We start from the raw sequence: 19,620 nt of genomic DNA on the forward strand, positions 1-19,620 counted from the left end.
GTTCGTTGCGGGCACAAGTGTGCCGAGATAAACAGTTTGCTTTCAGAGCCTTAATTAAGTCAGCGTGCTGTCCCTCATGTCGTCACCACCGCGTGACACCTGCTACACTTTTACTGTCGGTTAATTTAATCAAGCGCTCAGAGTGTGCATGTAAAACTCACGCTGCCAAGTGCTGACGAATTGGAAACGCTCGAAGAGCAGTCGACCAGCAAGTCGAGCCGCGTACTTCACCGTCAGATTTAAAGCGGCGTGAAAAGGAAAATTATGAAAACTGAGTAATGAGAGTTCTGATGCTTTAATTCAATAACGGTTAATCGATTAGCCAACGGCAAGATTTTAATCGAGCTGAGTATTGATCACCTTCATGCCTAAGTAACAAAAATTCTTGGGCATTGATGAATGGCGCAGGTTTTCCTGTTTTGTTTGCTTTGTCATGAATTGCCTACAGTCATGGAGAAACGAATGCAGCCGTGGCGTACGTCCTGTCATGACTCACGGCCGCACGAGCAAAACAAAGAGGCTCTAGTGTGTTCCATCTGCCTTTTTTTATTCATGACACATTTTATATATTTATTTCATGCATTTGGTATATAACACAGAGTAGATCATATAGCACGCATGCACGGAAGTCGCACTGATGCCTTGAACTCTTCCAGCTTGGAGTTTATTCGCCTGAAAAGAGAGAGAGAAAAAAAAAAAAAACAGGACAGACTGTTTTAAGCATCGTTGCATATATAAATATACTGCGGGCGTGTTAAAACGCAATCGTCATGTAATGAACTCAATGAGAATGTCATAGAAGCCAATGACAAAGTAAAATGCCAGGCTTTGTTCGTTCAGATTTCGCAAAACTTCGACGACGTTTGTCCGCTCCAAAATGATGGAAAAGGCCGAAAGTTTTGAAAGCGGTTTCGTGACCAGGCTTTCCAACCTTCAAAGCAGTGGTTTTAGAATATATGTGCTTTGTGTTTTAGAATATATAGAACGGTGCTTTAGAATAGATCGTAGTGAAATTAGGTAAAACTTCAGCAGAAAGCGTAATTAAATTAGGCCCAGTAGTTTTTTAGTTATTGCTGTTTCTAAACACAAGAGGAGCTGGAGTATTTAATCCATAGGTTGTACAGGAGGATCGAGTAATGCCGTGTTTCACTTTTTTGTGGCTAATGTTTGCCACGGAGTTGGAAAAACCTTCGGGAATTGTCGTTCGCTTTCCACTTTCCGCTGCGGAAGTGGGTGGGCGGTACCACTGACGTCATGATTTTGCCATTTCCTGTTACCTGCGCAGTCGAGTGAAAGATCTCGGGACGCTCGACGCCTCGTCTTGGACAGCGGTTTGAACAATCGCTTCGTTATGCTTCGACGTAAGCCGACCAATGAAGAAAGGCGGCGCCTAATAAATACCGCTCATTCTTTGCGTGCTTGCTTGCCTTGTGTTGTCACTCTCATTGGCGGCCTACTTTCTGTACAGCGTTCTTGTAGCACAAGTGAGCACCTTGTGCGTTTGCAACAGCCACCAATACCTGATTCGCATATCTTGAACGTTCCTCACAGCGTTCCTTCCTGCATTTTTTAGCAATGAGAAACTTCAGCGTATTTCGAAAAAAAAAAAAAAAACTGAGAAGGCACTTAACCTCCGCCTTAAAGGTATGACGCGAGAGCGTATTTGGTTGATTCCCATATATGCCGCACGTCATTCTCTAATTTACATTCATAGATCCCTGGGAGTCCCCATACCCCTCCTGGCACAGTCGTGCATCGGTTAAGCGATGCGCCACTGCCCTGCGATGGCAGGTGCTCCCAGCGGTGGGCCTTGTGCGGCCTAGGCTGCTCTTCCCGAGCGACCAATCATTAACTGCTACCTGCCACGGTGGGCAGTTTGCTCACAATCCGGTGGGCAGGTTGTGATGACGTCACAACATCACGTGACCCAGGTGGCCCACCTGCCTCCTAGGTTGCTCTCTGGGCACCACCTGCCGGAGTCATGCTCGTGATTTTCCGCTCAGAACGCCGATACCGACAGCGCCGACACCGTATTTTCCGGAGCGTCAAATATTGTTAAACAGCGTTAAATATCTCGTTAATATTCGAAGTCCCAATCCAGTGCAGCATGGTGTGGTTTGATGTTCGGAAGAATGAGATGTTTTCATAGCGCTCACAAGACGGGCGTAAGTTAGAATGGGCAGAAAAAGGAAAGAAAAATAAAAGTGGCCAGCCCAGTCCCCAAGGCGGACCGGAGGAGCGCACCTGTGCCCCTTCTCGCACCGCCCGTGAGCCCCGCAGAGCGCAGGAAAGCGGCCGCTGCCGAGTAGAGCCCGGCCACGAGGTCGCTGGCAGAGAACAGCGTCAGTCCGAGCCACATGCCGATGTGGCCCTCCAGGTACGAGAACAGCGTGTCGCCCTGCGGACAGAACGTCGGGGCCATATGAGTATTATTTGAAAGCCCAGGAACCTTCAGAATGTCATCATTATAAAACAGAAGGTACTGGCTAGTAATTGGCGGCAGTAGGATTAAAACAATGTGAGCATCTATGCTCACGAGACGCTTGTAGCTTGCGTAAGGACATTCCGCATGAGCAGTCAGTTTGGCTAGCAAATCTGACAGCGTTATTGCGGTCTTGCACAGTAGCGTCACTTTCTTTTATTCCGCGGCAGTAATGAACAATTAGGGTAGTGATGATGAAAATTTCTGGGCGCGAACAAAAAAAGGACAGCGAAGAAACCACAGGACAAGCGCCTTTTTCACAACTAGTGAAAAGCGCCTTTTTCACAAAGGCGCTTGTCCTGTGGTTTCTTCGCTGTCCTTTGTTGGATGGATGGAAACAACTTTATTACACCAAAAAAAATCTTCCAGGGTGGTCCCCTACTGGTCCAGGAGTCCACGGGCTTGCGCTTCACGTAAAGCCCGATCCACTAGCCATTTCTGGCCGGCGGGCTGAGTGGTCCGTAAAGCAGCCTCCCAGGAAGAATTGTTCGCGCCCAGAAATTTTCATCATGAACAACCTACAACTAGCCCAGCTCTCCATTCTGTTAGGGTAGTGATCCCTGCTGACAACACATTTTCATTCGGGTGGAACAACGAATATATAATAAACTTATTGCTCGATCACGATCTTTGAAATTTTCGCCGGTCGCTGTGACGAATTCCGAACAAGCCTCATAAAAATGGCGCAGAGTGCGCGTTCAAAGCGTGGTGAAAGTTCCTACAATTTGGCACCAATATTTTGACAATGTTGTCTTGATTGCGTGCTAACTTGACGCAACTGCATCGCCACCGTCGTGCTTCGTTTCGCTTCCACCATCGCCCCCTGATGAATGAAACTATGCGCACGTCAGTGGAGCTCTGACACTGTATTCATTTAGCCCAACGTTTAAGGGACCCCCCCCCCCCCCCCCAAGGCGGAGTAGATTTGCATTAAGGGAGTAATTACTCACTGGCATCCACCCACTGGCATCCACCCTTCCTTTGTAGCCATTCGGCTACAAAGGAAGGCTATACAGCTCCCACAGAAACTAATGAAAAACTCGTTCTGGTCCAGGACTCGAACTCGGAACCAACGCCTGCCCAGGGCAGTCGCTTCACGATCTGAGCTAACCAAGGTAGCTAGCAGACGGTAGCCGTGCAGCTTTCCTCTGTGGGCGTATGGCTGCGTTTGGGTGTATGCTAAGGAGTAATTACTTCCTTATTGCAAATCTACTACACCTTGGAGGATTCTCCTAAAAATTGGGCTAACTCTGTTCCCACTTCGAGTTATTGATCAATTCGCTTGCTCCCTACCATCTGTTAGTCGTGCTGGCTAGCTTCGGCGGCCAGGCGATGATACTGGGTTCGAACTCCAGTTCAGGACAAATTTTTGTTAGCTACGAAATTTCTGTGAAAGCTGTACAGCTATTTTTTTTTGTAGCCGTATGGCAGCGTTTGAGTGGATGCTAATCAATAATTGCCCCCCTTATTACTGCATTTATTACTGCTGCTTTGTTGAAGATGACAGTGCAGTAGTTGTCATATTGAGTCATTCCGCAACAGGGAATTTAACAGGTAAGCAAATGGATGTCAGTACGGTTACGAATCTCACAGTGCTTTATCTGGCGCAGGAACAGAAGTCTGTTTACCTTTCTCGCCACTCAATCTTCCTGCACTGGCTCGGCCTGGGGGAGAATTGTTATCCGCACTTAGTAAGAGCACTAAAGCGCTCTGTAATTTTCTTTATCCGTGATCAAGAGATTACAAAAATTTTCAATTAACGTGGCTTTGGCTCCAAATTGGCGCAGCTTCTAAACATGACAGTGATTCTTAACCGGATAAAGAAATTAAAGAAACAACAAAATTCGTTCTGCCTGGTCTATCGAATTGGCACAAAACCTGTGGCAGCGGACAAAAAATAAAAACCGGAAAGCCGTGTTCGTCGCTGGCACTCTGCGCTCTACACTGTGATACCGACACCTTTCAGGTGCCTGCTGAGTAATTATTCGCACCTCCACAGATCTGACTCGATAGGCGAACAACTAGGCATGGCGCTCACCTTGGCAAAGCACTGCGTTTCTTCCGCTGGTGTGTATCCCTCAAGATATTGCCCTTTCTTTCCTTACTGCTCTCTCTCTCGTTTCTCGGACGCACGCAGAAAAAAAAAAAAAAGAAATGCACGGTGTTTCTTGCACGAAGCCAGTTTTCTGTCCGCGTCTGATTTTTCTATTCGACACTGCGACTTGGTGACACTGAGACCGTTGCGTTAACATATATATAGCCCCGCCGCCCACTATCAAGCGCATTGCTAACGCTGGCGTCGGTAGTCAACGGAACTGCGTTGCGGGAACGCCGAGATGGCAGATTAAGCTTACACGTGCATGCTGCGCAGCGCGAAAGCTGCGCCCGTGTTTACGGTGAAGGCTGACCTTGCTTCGATTACGCATATGGCGATGGCTACACTGATAGCGGTGTGTTAACTGACGGCATCTGGATGGGTGGTCACCGGACACACCTTGTGAGGACTAGGTTTGGATTTACAGTGCCTTGCTTAAATGAGAGAAACGCTAAAGGACATTTACGTTCCTCCAGAGGTGGGCTCAGGAAAGGGGTGCGTGCCGCGCACAGTACATGGTTTGGAGCTATTTCTATCACCTTGGGTTTTTTAACATTGACCGAGAATCTCAACACAGGGGCATTTAAACTCTTCAAGGCGCTCTGTACACAACTGCAGATATTGCAAGTACGCAGCATTTTTTTTTTCAGAGCGTGCTCTAGCTAGCTGTAATATTTTCGTTTCAGGCGAAATTAGCATGCTTAACCATTAAAATAGGGCGCTTTTTATCACAACTAGCCAACGCAGCAAAATATATTTCACCATACAGTGCGCTTTTTGGCTCGCCTACCGCCATTTTCTTATTGACAAATTTTGTCATACTAAAGGTATTTTTTTTTTCTGTATCTCTTGCGTCATGTGCATCTTCGAAGAACACCATGATTCCACGATCTATAGAGTGCTGAGTTCATAAATCCTGGTGTTTTACTACAGTTTTCAGCTATTTTGAGAGGTGGTCAGAAGTTTTGTATTTCAGATAAATTCTACCATAGGCACTTTCCTTTACAGAACTAACGAACTTGGTTTCTTGAGGCCTGGATATGCTGTTTAGGCTGAAAAATATCTGTCTTGAGTCGAAATGATAAACAGAGAATAAAGGGGTTAGCATGAAGCGCTTTTACTCCCATTCTCGGCAAATTAAGGCGCACATGCATCGTCAGAACATGAAGCCGAAGTTAGGGGAGAACCTGACGCTGAACAGGAGGGCGAACTTATCCTTTATATTTCGAAACCTTCCGTCCGAAAGGTATCCATCAAAAAAAAAAAAAGATCACCCCGAGTTGGATTTAAACCAACAGTGGCGCAAACAGATTAGCTGCGGTTATAGTTGCCTTATGGCGCATTCCAATCGGCGATCTGGTCTCAGGATCCGCGAAGGAGCACGTGTCTATAGGTAGTCTGGAGACCATACCGTCGCGGTTCAGTCATGACAAAGAGTCTCAATCCAAATCGCCCATATAGACACGCTCTTCGCTCCAGATCGCCGATCGGAGTACGTTACGTCATAGGCCACTCGGACATCGTCAGAGTCTCTCGCGCCTCGTGCTTAACCGGCAGCATTTCGTGCGGTGATTTTGATACAGTCATACGATTATTATGCGAAGCATACTAGCCGCACAACCGAGCTCTTCCTTGCTGCGCCGCGCGCGGCCGCGTAGCTACCACTTGACCTACATCGGCGCACCACGTGATATGACGTCACAACAGCTGTGAAAGCTGGGGCTCAACTCGTGTGCTCGCTTGCGGACGCGCAGCCTCCACCGGCGGCTTAACTCCCGCTCCTTCCGCTAGGGGCGCTGACGTCACAACAGCTGTGACGTGACAACAGCTGGGGCAAAAGGACGAAGAGACGCCGGGATAATGAAACATAGGGCATTATGGGGGTACAACAAATATGAAGTACTAAGAGGTATTTGGAAAGGAATAATGGTGCCGGGACTTACTTTCGGCAATGCGGTTCTGTGCTTAAGGGCAGAAGTTCAGTCGAGATTAGACGTAAATCAGAGAGCTGTTGGAAGATTAGCACTAGGTGCCCACGGCAAAACCACAAACGAGGCAGTACAAGGGGATATGGGCTGGGCATCGTTCGAGGCACGGGAAGCTAAGAGTAAAATACTATATGAAGAACGCCTGAGGAAATTGGACGATAACAGATGGGCAGCTAAGGTATTTAAATATTTATACAGAAAGAACGTTGACTCACAGTGGCGGAAAAGAACTAGAAAACTAACCAGTAAGTATGCCGGTCATGAGGACGGAGAAAGAAAGAGCATTAAACGACAGGTTAAAAACGCGGAAGTTAAAAATTGGATGAATTCAATGGAAAAGAAACATAGTGTAGAACTATATCGATTCTGGAAAAAGCAGATCAGGAAAGAATTTTTCTATGATAACTCAAGAGGCAGTGCCCTACTTTTTGAAGCTAGATCAGGTTGTCTTAGAACGCGCAGCTACAAAAAGAAATTTAACGAAGAAGATGACACATGTGCAGTGTGTGGTAGATCTGTGGAAACAATTGAACACCTCATAATCAAATGTGATGGTATCCATCCGGATGTCGATGCAGGCACAGTCACTCTTTCTGAGGCCCTAGTGTTTAAAGATAACAATGGTCATGTAAATAAATCGGCAGTGGAAGTCAGCAAAAAGCGATTGGAGGATTGGTGGCTGAAAAGCAGAGATGTGGCATAAGGTTAGAATAGTAGGAAACCGTAGGAAAAGTTGATGGAGAATCTTAATGAGAATTGCCAACACAGTAAACAAAAAAAAATAATAAATAAAGAAAAGCTGAGCATGGTGGCAATTGCCACCACCCCGTTTCAAAGGGGGCGCTCCTATCCATCCATCCATCCATCCTGTGAAAGCTGGGGCTCAACTCGTGCGCTCGCTTGCGGACGCGCAGCCTCCGCCGGCGGTATGCTTCGCATCCTAGGCTTAACCATAAGCTAAGCCAGGCCATTTTTTTGCATACAGATTTGTAGCTGCCGCGGTGGCGCAGGGGTTACGGCACTCGGCTACTGACCCGAAAGACGCGGGTTCTATACTGGCCGCGGCGGTCGAATTTCGATGCAGGCGAAATTCTAGAGGCCCGAGTACTGTGCGATTTCAGTGTACGTTAAAGAACTCTAGGTGGTCGAAATTTCCGGCGGCCTTTACTACGGCGTCCCTCATAGCCTGAGTCGCTCTGGGACGGTAAACCCCCATAAACCGAGCGCACAGATTTGCAAATATTCGACCAACACTGTTCTCACTTCCAGTTATGATCGGTCCGCTCTCGCCCTACCATAAGCTCGCCGTCCCGGTTAGCTCAGTTGCTTGAGCGACTGCTGCGGTGAAGCGGGGGTCCCTGGTTTGAACTGCGGACCAGGACGAACTTTTCTTTAACTTGGTTTTTTGAGGAATGTAAAAACGCATTAACTGCCTCATTTCTTGGTGGACACCTCGGCCGTGCCTTGAGAGAAGGAGCGGAGGAGGGAGTTGAAGCAGGAAGAGAGAAGGCACCGTAGTGGAGGGCTTCGTAATCATTTCGACCACCTGGATTTTTTTTACTCTGCACCGACGTCGCACAGCATAAGGGTGACTTTCGTATTTCGGCTGCATCCAAAAGTGTCCGCCGTAGCCAGAAACTCGTCTTACTGAGAAGTGTTGTATGTTGGGCGGGTTGTGTAGTAGTAGTAGTGAAAACATTTATTTTCTTTTTTTTTTTTTTAAAGGAAGAGTCAGTTTATGCGGACGACATCACAGTGTGGACGACCAAAGGGTCGACGGGAAACAAGCAAGAAATATTGCAAAGAGCGGCGGATGAGATCGGTCAATTTGCTTTCTTTAGCGGCATGCAGTGGGCGGGTTGGTGTTTTCTACTTTTGGAAATATTTGCGCGCACACGACACAGCACATGAAGAGAGACACACGCACCGCAAAAGGCGTCCACGGGCTCGACAGCCGAACGAACTAATCACTAAGCCACGGCGGCGAGTGCCGTTAAACAAATTGTTTCTTTTTGTGTGTGTTTGGGGGGGGGGGGGGGGGGGGGGGCTGGAGGGGGGGGGGGGATAAGAAATGGTGTAGTAACTGCCCCACATCTCGGTGGATAAAGGATAGGGTAAAAAGGAGGTAGTGAAAGAAAGAAGGGAGAAAGAGGTGCCTTAGCGGAGTGCTCCGGAATAACTTCGACCATTTGGTTATCTTTAACGTGCGCTCACATCATACAACCAACGCCTGTTGCGTTTCGCCGCCGCGGCCGGGTTGGAACCCAGGTACTCCGGATCAGTAGACGAGTGCTGTATCAATGCCGCACTCAGCCGACGAGAGAGTTTCCCAATCTAATCTATGTTCTTAATCAATCTACTTGGTGCTCCTTCAGAATGCAAATGCATGCTGTACGAGGAAGACGTTACTTAATGGAGTTTTGTGTATGCGTTTTAACTGAATGTCTTAAAAGCCGATCTTGGCGCAGTTTCGCCATGATTCGAGTGGGCGCGTAGGATTCGTCGGAGGAGGCCTACGAGCGTTCAGTGCTGTTCGGTATAATTAATTGCCACTCTTAATGATACACGCTGCCTCGACAGCGTGCGTATAGACCGCTTCCATTTCTCTTGTCTCTTTTGCAAGCTGTATTACGCTAATGGTGTTGCGTTCTGTCGGCCTGGTTGATTCACGTACTCGACAGCTTCGTCGTTACCGCTAAGGGCGTGTCAGGCTGACAGCGTGCGCAGAGCGCTTTCGAAGGATTTTCGCTTCTAAGCTAGTTGTTGCGTTTTCTTCTCTTTATTTTATGGCGGGATGTACGGATTTTTTATGCACGTGTCTCGTGTTTAATGCTTCGTTAATGTCTTGGTGCAGTTCTTAGCATCATGACGTGAAGGCAGAATACGTTGGGTGACTTTTTAGTTTAGTAGCAGGACTTGCACGAAAAAGATTGCATAAAAATATTGCCTGCATTTTCTGCAAAACGACCTAGCGTAGCCTGTACACAGTAGCATTTTTATCCTTCGGTTTATTTCCGAGGGATATTGTGGAAATAGGATGACAAAAACACTGCGCCAAGAGTACAGCACAGAACGCACGGTAAGTAAATATCTCCCCACCCCCATGGCCCCCTCCTTCAAAGATTTACCCTAAAACTGAATTCTTTCAGCATCAGGGTTGCTCCGCGTGGCTTAAATGCTCAAGGTGGCAAGGAATTATCACGCCCTGAGCGGGTGTTTGTTTAAACAAAGTGGAGTCCAATTGTAAAGGAACGACTGAAGACTAAATCACTTGCTCAAAATCCAAGGCGGTTGCCTGCAATAGTCCTACACTTTGATCTTAGCCAAAAGTACCTATCGCATGGTTCGGGCCTGCCCCTCCAACCCCGCTATTCCCCCCATCCCCAACCCAACCCGGGAGGACTGGGAGGCGACCCTGCTCGGCTGCCACGACTTACAGGCCCAACAAGCCTTAGTCGGGCGCGCCCGGGCGGCGGCCACCGCCACTGGGGTCCCAGACTAGGGACCTCAACCTAGTGTTTGTAAGGATCGGTCCCTTACGGGCTGATCCAAACATACCTCCTGTCCCTTCTTAATGTTTTCACCACCACCACCAATAGTCCTATTTGAACAGGGCTGTATAGAATCGCAACGTCCCACCTACTGTCTACGGGCAAATGCTACCTCCGAATTCCCCTCTGCCGTGCGCTGGTGCACCTCTGGCATCGGCGGGCTCCTTCTTAGTTCCCTTCCTGCGCTGGAATGGGTTGCATGCGGCCGCTTCCGGGCGCGCCCCTCAGGGCGGAGACTACTGCACCCACAATGCCACGCACTGGGCGAGAATAAAAGGCCGCACCGAAAAGGAGCGAAAATGACCCCGAGGAGTCATTTTCGTGAGACAGAACGCGGCAAAACGCGGGCCGCCTCGACCGGTTCAATCCGGCTCGTGCCGGGCAGAGCGGACTCAACCGGTGTCGTCGGCTTTCTTCCTGTCGGCGAGACCGTGTCCCCTCTCCTGTCGGCACGCCGCAAGGAACCGTTAGCCACGCGCCCCTCGAGCGACGGAAGCGGCTCTGCATAGGTGCGCAGCTCGGAAGAAGTCTATACTTAATGGAGCAGGGGACACACTGCGCGCGAAGAAGTCGTGCCTGAGCTGACTCGACAGGCGCAACTCTCTCGTCCTGCGCCTGCGCGTGACGCGTCGTCAGTGGCGTTTTTAATGACACCCCATTCAGTGCATTCATAAGCAAGTGTTTGCGTTAAAAGGCTGGCGAATATGCAGCGAGCACTCCCGTGAGAAACTGGGCAGAAGAGGAAGTCGCGCATGGATTACGGCGACTGAGTGACTGCGACGACTGTGGCGCAGCTAACTCGAAATTCTGTTGGCATTCAAGGCTCATGATGCAGCATCATGGTGCCATTGCACTTTGCTTAACTGGATGTAGCGATTGTTGAAGAATGATGCATGTTAAGGAAGAGTTTTTTTCCCAATGTGAAGGTTTAACATCTTCCTCTAAATACTGCAGCTGACTCTCGACAACTCGGTGTCGAAGAAGACAGAATTTTAATCGTGTTATGCAGAGTTCGAATTAAGTGGAGCCCTTTTAATACAACTGATTTTGACGGCGTGAAAGCGTCAGTTATAATTAACCTAGATCAAATTGACTATGTTCCACAGCATACAGGTTTTCCTTTTTGTTTTTCCAGCTGCTGCGGCTTCTGAAGTTCGATCAAATTGTTTAGTGACCATAGCACCTTGGTAAGCGCGAAGATCGCACAGAAATGCGAGGTTACCTTTAACGTTTAATGTTGCACGCCGTGTATTGCTACATGGAGCTTGCGCACAAAGTTTTATGTCAACATATTTTCCGTAAAACTTGAGTTGGGCCTTGTTTTCCGTAACCAGTGTTTTTTCGATCAAAATCTTTCATGTCACTGAGCAAGCTGCGTAGCGAAAAAGGTGGCGCGAATGTGCTACTTCCAGCCAGCGTCCAATAAAATATCGTTTCTAATTCTGTGACAACTGTTGTGAAAAAATAGGAAGACATTTGCCTTACAAACATTTTCGTACGGTCTCTGGGCCTTGGAGCTGGATCAAGACCTTCGATTTCGTTTTTGGACACTTCGGACTAGCTGCACAAGACAGACCTAAAGCTAATTGTTGATAATTGGCAACAGACGAATTTCTCAAATTTTAGCGCCGCTAACAAAAGCTGAGGGACATTTAAGCTCCGCCTTGATGGTATGGTGCGACAGCGTTAATGGGTCCTTTCAGAGGCCTGCATGGGGTCCTCTTTGCTTATCACTTCACAGACACGGATACTGTTATTGATTTCACTATCTCATAACGCTTAACCTCCCTTCAGAGTACAATGCGATAACGCTAGAGACCCCTTCCACGTAAGTACCCCTTCTCTGTCGCCTAGATTTTGCCTACATGCCCATATATATGGAAGTGGTCATTCTCTACACTATATTTATAGATCCCCGGGAGTCCTCGTACCACTCATGGCGCAGTGGTGCAGCGGCTAAGCGATGCGCCACTGCCCCGGCAGGTGGCTTTTCAAACACAGCCACCGGTGATTGATTGAGTGATTGATTAATTGAAAACATCTTTATTTGCTCAATACTCTTAGAACATGCGGGTGGGCCGCCTAGTCCGGTAGTCCACTGGCTGCTGCTGCTGCGCTTGCCCTCCCCACCAGCCAGTGCTGACGGTCAGGATCGTCGCTAAGCAGAATAGCCTCCCACTGCTCCTCCGAGGGGTTTGGAATGGGGTCAACTAGGAGATTAAATTTGCATGCCCACACCATGCGGTAGAGGTTAGCTACCTCTCCACAGTGTGGGCACTGCGGAGAGTATAGTGTAGGACACCACTGGTGTAATTTAACTGGCGTTGGGTATGTGTTGGTTTTTAGTCTCCCAATGGTGTTGTCTCCTAACTTATTGAGGGATTTATGGGGTGTTGGGTACTCCTTTCTGGCTGTTCTGTATGGCGCGAGGTTTTCAGCATACACTGATAAACCTATTAGGTCGCGGCACCCTTCATGGATTCCCAGAACGCCTGTCGCAACTTCAATAACGGATTAATTCACAGGTCAGGGTTGTCATTGCTGACTAAGCATCCACCCAACCAAGCCTCAGTCATCTGGTTTCCCGGTCACCTGGAACTGCCAGGAGGAAACGAAGCCGCTCACAGGCATGCCCGAGCTCTTCTAAACCGGGCGTCTCCCCCTGATGACCATGAAGGGTGCCACCGGTGAGGATTGTGAGATCTAGGTTGCTCCTTCCCGAGCACCGTCACGGGACGAATCTTTAATTTTAACTGCCACCTGCCGCGGTGGCATTTTGCTCACAATCTGGCGGGCAGGTTGTGATGACGTCTGAAGGTCACGCGACCTAGGTGTCAAATGGGTGACTTTGCTTCTGTGGGGATATTTCGCTCGCGTCGCCGTCGTCGTCATGACGCTGGGATTTTGTTTGGGGATGACGTCACGACATCGGGTTTTCCGCTGAACGGCACCCGTAACGCTATGGTGTTAAAAATCTGCTATTAGCTCATGAGCGTGGTTATAGTGGTTATATTAGCTAACATAATGTGGAGGTAAACATTTTTTTCTTTGCATCGTTCGTGACTTGGATATTATTTGGATTTCGACGCCCAGCAAGAGCGTAAAGGCTGGTTCACATGCAAGCGACTGAGCGATTGAGCGGCGCGTCGCAGCGAAAATTTCCGACTTGTTGGAACCTCGCCGCTCACCGCCGCGACGACTCAAAACAGGCTTTTGCGCCGTGGCGGCAGGATTCGCCTGCATTTTCGCTTGCATGTGAAACTTAAGACAAGCGACAACGGAAGAGATTGAAGGTGCTTCTCCAGGGTATGAGGCACTTCTGCAATCGTCCGAGGCGGTGAAAGCCCCCGAGGAAAGAATAATTAAGACATTTTTATCTGATATCACTGTTTCGGATATGCACTTGGCATGTTCCCAGTTGTTTCAGCCTTCGTCACTCAAGGTATCTGTGAGGTAACTTTCCTTACCGGTTTCAAATGGGATGACGTACAGACGCTGAAACTGCCTGAAGATAAAGCGCATTTCGCACGCCACTCACGAACAAAATAACGCCGCTACAGTTGTCCAGATGACGGTTCCGGCTCTCCGCTCCAGAGCGAAAGGAAATATTTGACAATGAAAGGAAGAAACGCAGTCGGCTTCAGCTATGTGGCATCGAATCTTACCGTCAGCATGGCTGTCGACTCGATGATCTTCCTCCGGTATGATCCGAGCATGAGAACGACGTAGATTTCATGCCTGTGAGAATTGAAGAAATTTAAATTAAAATGTTTGGTTCGTACTACCTTGCTACCTTGCACAATGTCTCCTGCGAATTGTAGTTTTAACACCGGAGTATGTCTGTGCTACGTGGCGCTCAGGCCTCGACCCGTAGCTCATGCTCCGCACTTTATGGTTTGGGAAGAAAAGGGAATGAAAAAAAAGGAAGAAAAAAGGGAAGGAGGCAAGGAAAAGGGAAGGAGGGAAGACAGGAGGGAGAGAGGACGACGGGAAGAAAATAACGGAAACAAGGAAGGAAGGAAGGAAGGAAGGAAGGAAGAAAGGAAGGAAGGAAGGAAGGAAGAAAGGAAGGAAGGAAGGAAGGAAGGAAATAAAGAAGGAAAGAAAGAAGTAAGGAAGGAAGGAAGGAAGGAAGGAAGGAAGGAAGGAAGGAAGGAAGGAAGGAAGGAAGGAAATGCAGTCTATAAACGGAAAACTGAAATCTTCTATGGGCGGGTGATTATCACGAACCTCGCGTCGTCCGCGAGGGCTCCAAGGTGATGCAGTAAGTGAAAAGCGTTGCTTTGCGCGCGACTTGCTGCACGGAGGTTTGGTGAACCTTAACGAGAAATGGCTTTGGATTGATTTACTTTTCTTATGCAAAAAAAAAAAAGGAACTTGAGAGAAAGCCTCCGCCCTGGGGTGAAACCGCTAGTTCTGCGACTTCGCAAGAACGCAATAATGCAGAATAATATTAAGCGTCGGGAACCTCTTAAATTTTGCAGATTTGCTTCAAGCGCTTGATCCTCGGTTTTTCTGGCCCGGCAACCGCAACCATGGGAAGCATCATAAACATGATTCTAGCATTTAGTTACAGCATGCTTTTCTGCGGTTTCTATCTGTTATTTATTTTTATTTCACCCAAGAAGTTGGGAGAACCAGTAATGCTCCACGCTGTAAGCGATGATTCCCTCAGTTAGGCCTTTCAGATCCTTTTTCTTTGTAACAGCTTCTCAGGCAGTTAGGAAAAAGACAGCTTTGGCTCTTCAAATTTGTTAAAACATCGTAAAAATTTCCGTTTCGCCAGATTTTACTCTTAAAATTTTCTAAAAACAAGCAGGAAAACTTACCGAATGGGACGCCACTGGGGAAAACGAAACTTTGTTTCCCGTACAGCATTATCTCTCTCTCTCTCTCAGTTTGTAGAATGACTCTGCAAACTGGTGTTTAACTTCCTGAACTGTGAATCGTGTTTTTTTAATGTTAATAATATTTAACGCTATACAAGTTTAGAAAACAGTTGTGGCCGTCAAGCACCCCTACAAATTCAGCTGAAGAGAGAAAGATTGCATTGATGATGATGATAATTATGATATCGGAGACAAGTGAAAGCGCGTGAAGGAATCGAGTAATTGTACTACACGTAAAAAGAGCAGCGCAAGCCATTTTTAATTGCCAGTTTACTGTGCTAAACTACGCCCACGTGTCTATTTGGCGGTCTGCGCAATTTCGAAGTGTTGTCGAGTTAACCTAAGCATCTTTTGTTATCATCAAAATTCTCAATGTAATTTTTTTCCCCTGCACTTGTACGAGGTGGCGGAGTTTGCAAAGGAAAAAGAAGGAAAATCTTCATGATTATTTATTGGGAGTTACCTAACGTGGTCGCGCCTAGGGAATATTACTCGGATGGGTGGTTCGCTTTTCCTGACAACGCAAACTGCGTGGCGCCATTTCCCTCTTACCACCTATCGTGTGCGGCAACTCACGGTTCTGCGTCCTTGTAGTCGCTGCCAAAGATGTTCGCGGCATACACCGACGTCCTGCAAAAGAGACAAATAGATGGGGAGAGAGAGTGTTTATTGCAAAAGCGGACAGCTCGATTGCGCAAAGGAAGGCTGGAGCTGTTCGAACAACGCGCAAACGCAGTCGCGATAAATCCTAGGAGACTTTCACTTCGCCCTGCGTTCATTTTACGTGCACGCACGTGTCAAGCAACGAGAGCGTATATCTTCACTCTGGAGAAACTGGTTGGACTGCGGCCAATCAGCTTCGTAATTGGCAGTGTCACAAAATTTTGCACGCCTACAAGTAGCGCGCTTTGTCGCATGCGAATAACGCGTACTGGAGAGTGCTTCTCGAACAAAGCACACGTAGAGGCAGCGAAAACCCTGCGTTCATCATTTTCTTTTTTTTCATCTGATGGTACCGTCGGTGCAGACGCTGTTCCCGCCTCTGAAGTCTGCGCCTAAGCGGCCGTTACTCGTCGATATCTTTTGGAGTGGCGGTATTTCATGGTATTGCTCATTACAGACATGGTATTTTTGCAGTCATGACTGCGCAGAATATATTTTCACCAGAATAAGTGGAGTCACCGGCGTCGTCGTATGTCGTCGTCTAAAACTGCCATGCTCAAATCTTGGCTAAAGAGAATGCGACGTTTCGGTCACGTGATATGGGCGGGATTGAGTATGGACGTGGAAGTGAGCTGTGGTGCAGTTGGCACTTTCACTTCCCTCGGCCTTGAAGTCTGGGAGTTGGTTTATATATGTTCTTTACGTGGTCTCTCGGCACGCAAATAGATATAAAGCGCCGAATTTCTGCCAGTAATGAAGCGAAAGTTTTTCATTTACGTTATTAGAACCACCGGTAAAGCTTTGTCCGCGCTGATCTAGCCACCTCTACTTCCATGTATGCTTTTATATTGTGTGTGTCGTGTGCAATTTTCGTGATTCACGCTCCTTGCAGGGAGGACCCTGGTTGCACTCTGTGAGATCAGTGAACTGCTAGGATGTAGCCACGAAACAATAACGCCGTTGAAGGAAATCGACAACGACGTGACCATTACTGAGGAAGGACATGGGCAGTAGGAAATGAAGGCTCACCCGCATGGTCGACGGCACTTGATGCGGCACTCCCGCAGTTTCTCCTTCCGCGACACGTCCGACCAGCAGGTGACTGCGGTCACGAAAAGAGGCTTCGCTGTGGCACAGGAGCACCGCTACAGCGCTGCGATAGCCGGCGCCGGCTATGGGAGGTCTGACATTTGCAGACAAAGAGGTTCCTTTGGTTCGCCCTTTCGCCCTGGTATCTTGACATGAATGCTAAATACCTGACGCCTGAAGGCCAAGAAAAGGATGCATTCATTCGAGAAAAACGGACGAATTCATGGATTAGAAATAGCGAGGAGAAAACACGGCGGAAGACTATCACGGTGCGGATGCATAAGTATAAAAGTATATTTGCTCGTTTGTTCGCATATTCTTGTACCGGTTTGCTGCGGTAGTGTTAAGGGTCCCGTGCCGCAGAAAAACTGGCGTCGTCGGCCGTGAGCGAAAATCAAAGAAAATCATGGCCACAGAAAACTTCCCAGAGAAGCAACCTAGGTAGCAGATGGGCCACCTCGGTCGCTTGATCTTGTGGCGTCTTCACAACCTGCCCACCGTAACAGGTGGCAGTTAATGATCGCTAGCGAGAGGCTGCTCGGGAATAGCAACCTGGGTCGCACAAACCCCACCGCTGACAGCACCTGCCATCGCAGGGCCATCGTTTAACCGCTGCACCACTGCTCCAGGAGCGGTATGAGGGCTCCCGGGGATCTATGAATGTAAAGTAAAGATAGACCTATTCCGCATATATGGACGTTAACCCATTAATGCTATGGCGTCACACCGTTAAGGAGTCACCCTTCATTTTTGCCTTGCATGTTCGAAAAAGCTCATCAAGAACTGCGTCTCACGCCTTGCATATAATCGTGCACGCCACATGGTCTGCGAATGAAGGGGGATTTACATACAAAATAGCCCTACTTCCCGGCCACGTTCGCTCCGTAGTCAAATAATTGTAATGTCCAATAAGCAACGCAAATGACGGTGAATATACGTTTCAGTTAGTGCCGACACTGTGGCGTGAAAATAAGTTTTGAAGCAGCAGCGCGTAGCGGAAACAATCTCAAGTGCGGACATATAGATGCAGGCATCGTCTTCGAATCTAAAAAAAAAAAGAAAGTCACGAGGGTACTTGAAAATGTCGCAGCAAGAAACTGCTTATTTCTTTTTGTTTACTTTTTGGCCAAGGCAGGAGGAAATTTACTCGTAAAATTATTATCATTCATTACCCATTAAAACTCTTAGCCATTAAATTGTCCGACGAATACTTCCGTTCTGTTTCATTTTTTATTTTATACCCCCAGCTGTATCAATCAAGTCCCCCGGTCTCGCGTCGTCGTCGTCGCCCCGTTCTCATGCCACACTGCGGAGCAAAACAACTACGCGAGTGCATATTTACACATCTGCCTGCTTGTTGACACGGCCACTTTACCCTGGTCTGCATCCTCCGGCAGGGCCCAACTTCGGCAACCGAATTCGAACTGGAGGCGCTTCCCCAGACCATGATGCAGAGCATACTGCCCCTCTGCGACAAATCTGCCCTATCACTCATGGGCTTCTGCGGTTACCTGCGTTTTTTCAGTGGCAATTCAGTGGCATGGTAAACAAGTTCAGTCGGAGCGGCAGTCATACTCGCTTCATCATTGAGTTGATCACGTCGTGAGCCAGCCGGTGCTGGTCACTCCTCGTCACACTGATGACTCTTCGTCTCTAAGAGGCATATATATATATATATATATATATATATATATATATATATATATATATATATATATATATATATATATATATATATATATATATATATATATATATATATATATATATATATATATATATATAGTGTCCCCCTCGCGCAAAAGCCTTGGGTGCTCTAGTGGTCTCTTGGGACGACACCCTTGTAGGACAGGTGTTCGATCCTCCTCCACCTGTCGATGCGTCTCAGGTGTGGTGTCGGAAAGTGTGGGGTTCCACCTTGTCTGTCCTTTTTCTGGTGGTTAGTGAGGACCTCAGAGTAGCTAGGAGCTGCTCGGTTGGGATACTCCACGGTGGTCCGGGTGTAATCATCTGTTTCTGGCAGATGATCTTGCCACTCTCTCAGGCGATGCCGATGGTAGTCGACGAGAACGTTGTAAATGTGCCACGCCAACACCGAAGCCCCACAAAAACTTGGATGCACTCCATCTGCAGGCAGTACACTGATTGGGGGAAAGACCTCCGGAGAATGGTTCAGGAAAAAGACAATGTGGTCTCGATGACAAAGTTCAACAAGTTGACGACTGAATCTCTCAGCCTGACGATTGAATCTCTCAACTGAGTGCCAGTTACTAGAGCGTCGCCGGTGGTTTGAGGCACGTGGTAGACCCAACGTTGCATAAATTACTTGCATTTCAGGCCACTCCGTGCGGATGACATTGAAAGCTTCTGCGTACCGCTCAATCGTAGCATGGATGTCGTCGCTGTTCAGGTCCTTCGTCCCCAAATGGAGTATCAAACCGCTCACTTATAGAGATACGAAGTCCAGCAGGTTCCAAAGGTTGTTGATCTTCGCACCCGGCTGAATAATGAAGGCTGGGGAGCACCGATTCGAGGGATCGAAATGGTTGAACAGGTGTTTCGTCTGGGATTCTCCAATTACTGCCCATGTTGGCGGATGAAGGGGATATTTCCAAAAAACTGTTTTAGAAGCGTTGCTAGCAGCCTTCGAAGAGATGTAGCACAAAAAGATAAACGTACTTGATTGCTAGAGGTAAAATGCGAAATTGAGAAACGCTTTATTTAGGTAAATATTTATTGCGGTCGACATTTCGGACAGGACAGGCTCAGTGCGGAACGTCGACTCGCAATAAACGCTTACATAAGTGAAGCGTTTCTCAATTTCGCATATAAATAAAATCACCAGAAATTGAGAAACATGCTT

The 19,620-nt window shown here is 47.8% G+C and overlaps 1 protein-coding gene across 1 annotated transcript in view; it reads right to left on the reverse strand.

Moving 5' to 3' along the window:
- Window positions 1–543: 543 nt before the first annotated feature.
- LOC149364998 (uncharacterized) overlaps window positions 544–19,620 on the reverse strand; it is a 104,932-nt gene continuing 85,855 nt past the window's right edge. Inside the window, exons 20-24 of the mRNA XM_089570229.1 lie at window positions 16,698–16,770; window positions 15,582–15,635; window positions 13,782–13,854; window positions 2,245–2,398; window positions 544–672 (exon numbers count right to left, since the gene is read on the reverse strand). Coding sequence (XP_089426355.1) covers window positions 665–672; window positions 2,245–2,398; window positions 13,782–13,854; window positions 15,582–15,635; window positions 16,698–16,770 — 362 coding nt within the window. The 3' untranslated portion in view covers window positions 544–664. The remainder of the gene's footprint in view (window positions 673–2,244; window positions 2,399–13,781; window positions 13,855–15,581; window positions 15,636–16,697; window positions 16,771–19,620) is intronic.

This window comes from Amblyomma mixtum, chromosome 2 (genome assembly GCF_055824585.1).
Source record: "Amblyomma mixtum isolate Tamu chromosome 2, ASM5582458v1, whole genome shotgun sequence".
NCBI lineage: Eukaryota > Metazoa > Arthropoda > Arachnida > Ixodida > Ixodidae > Amblyomma > Amblyomma mixtum.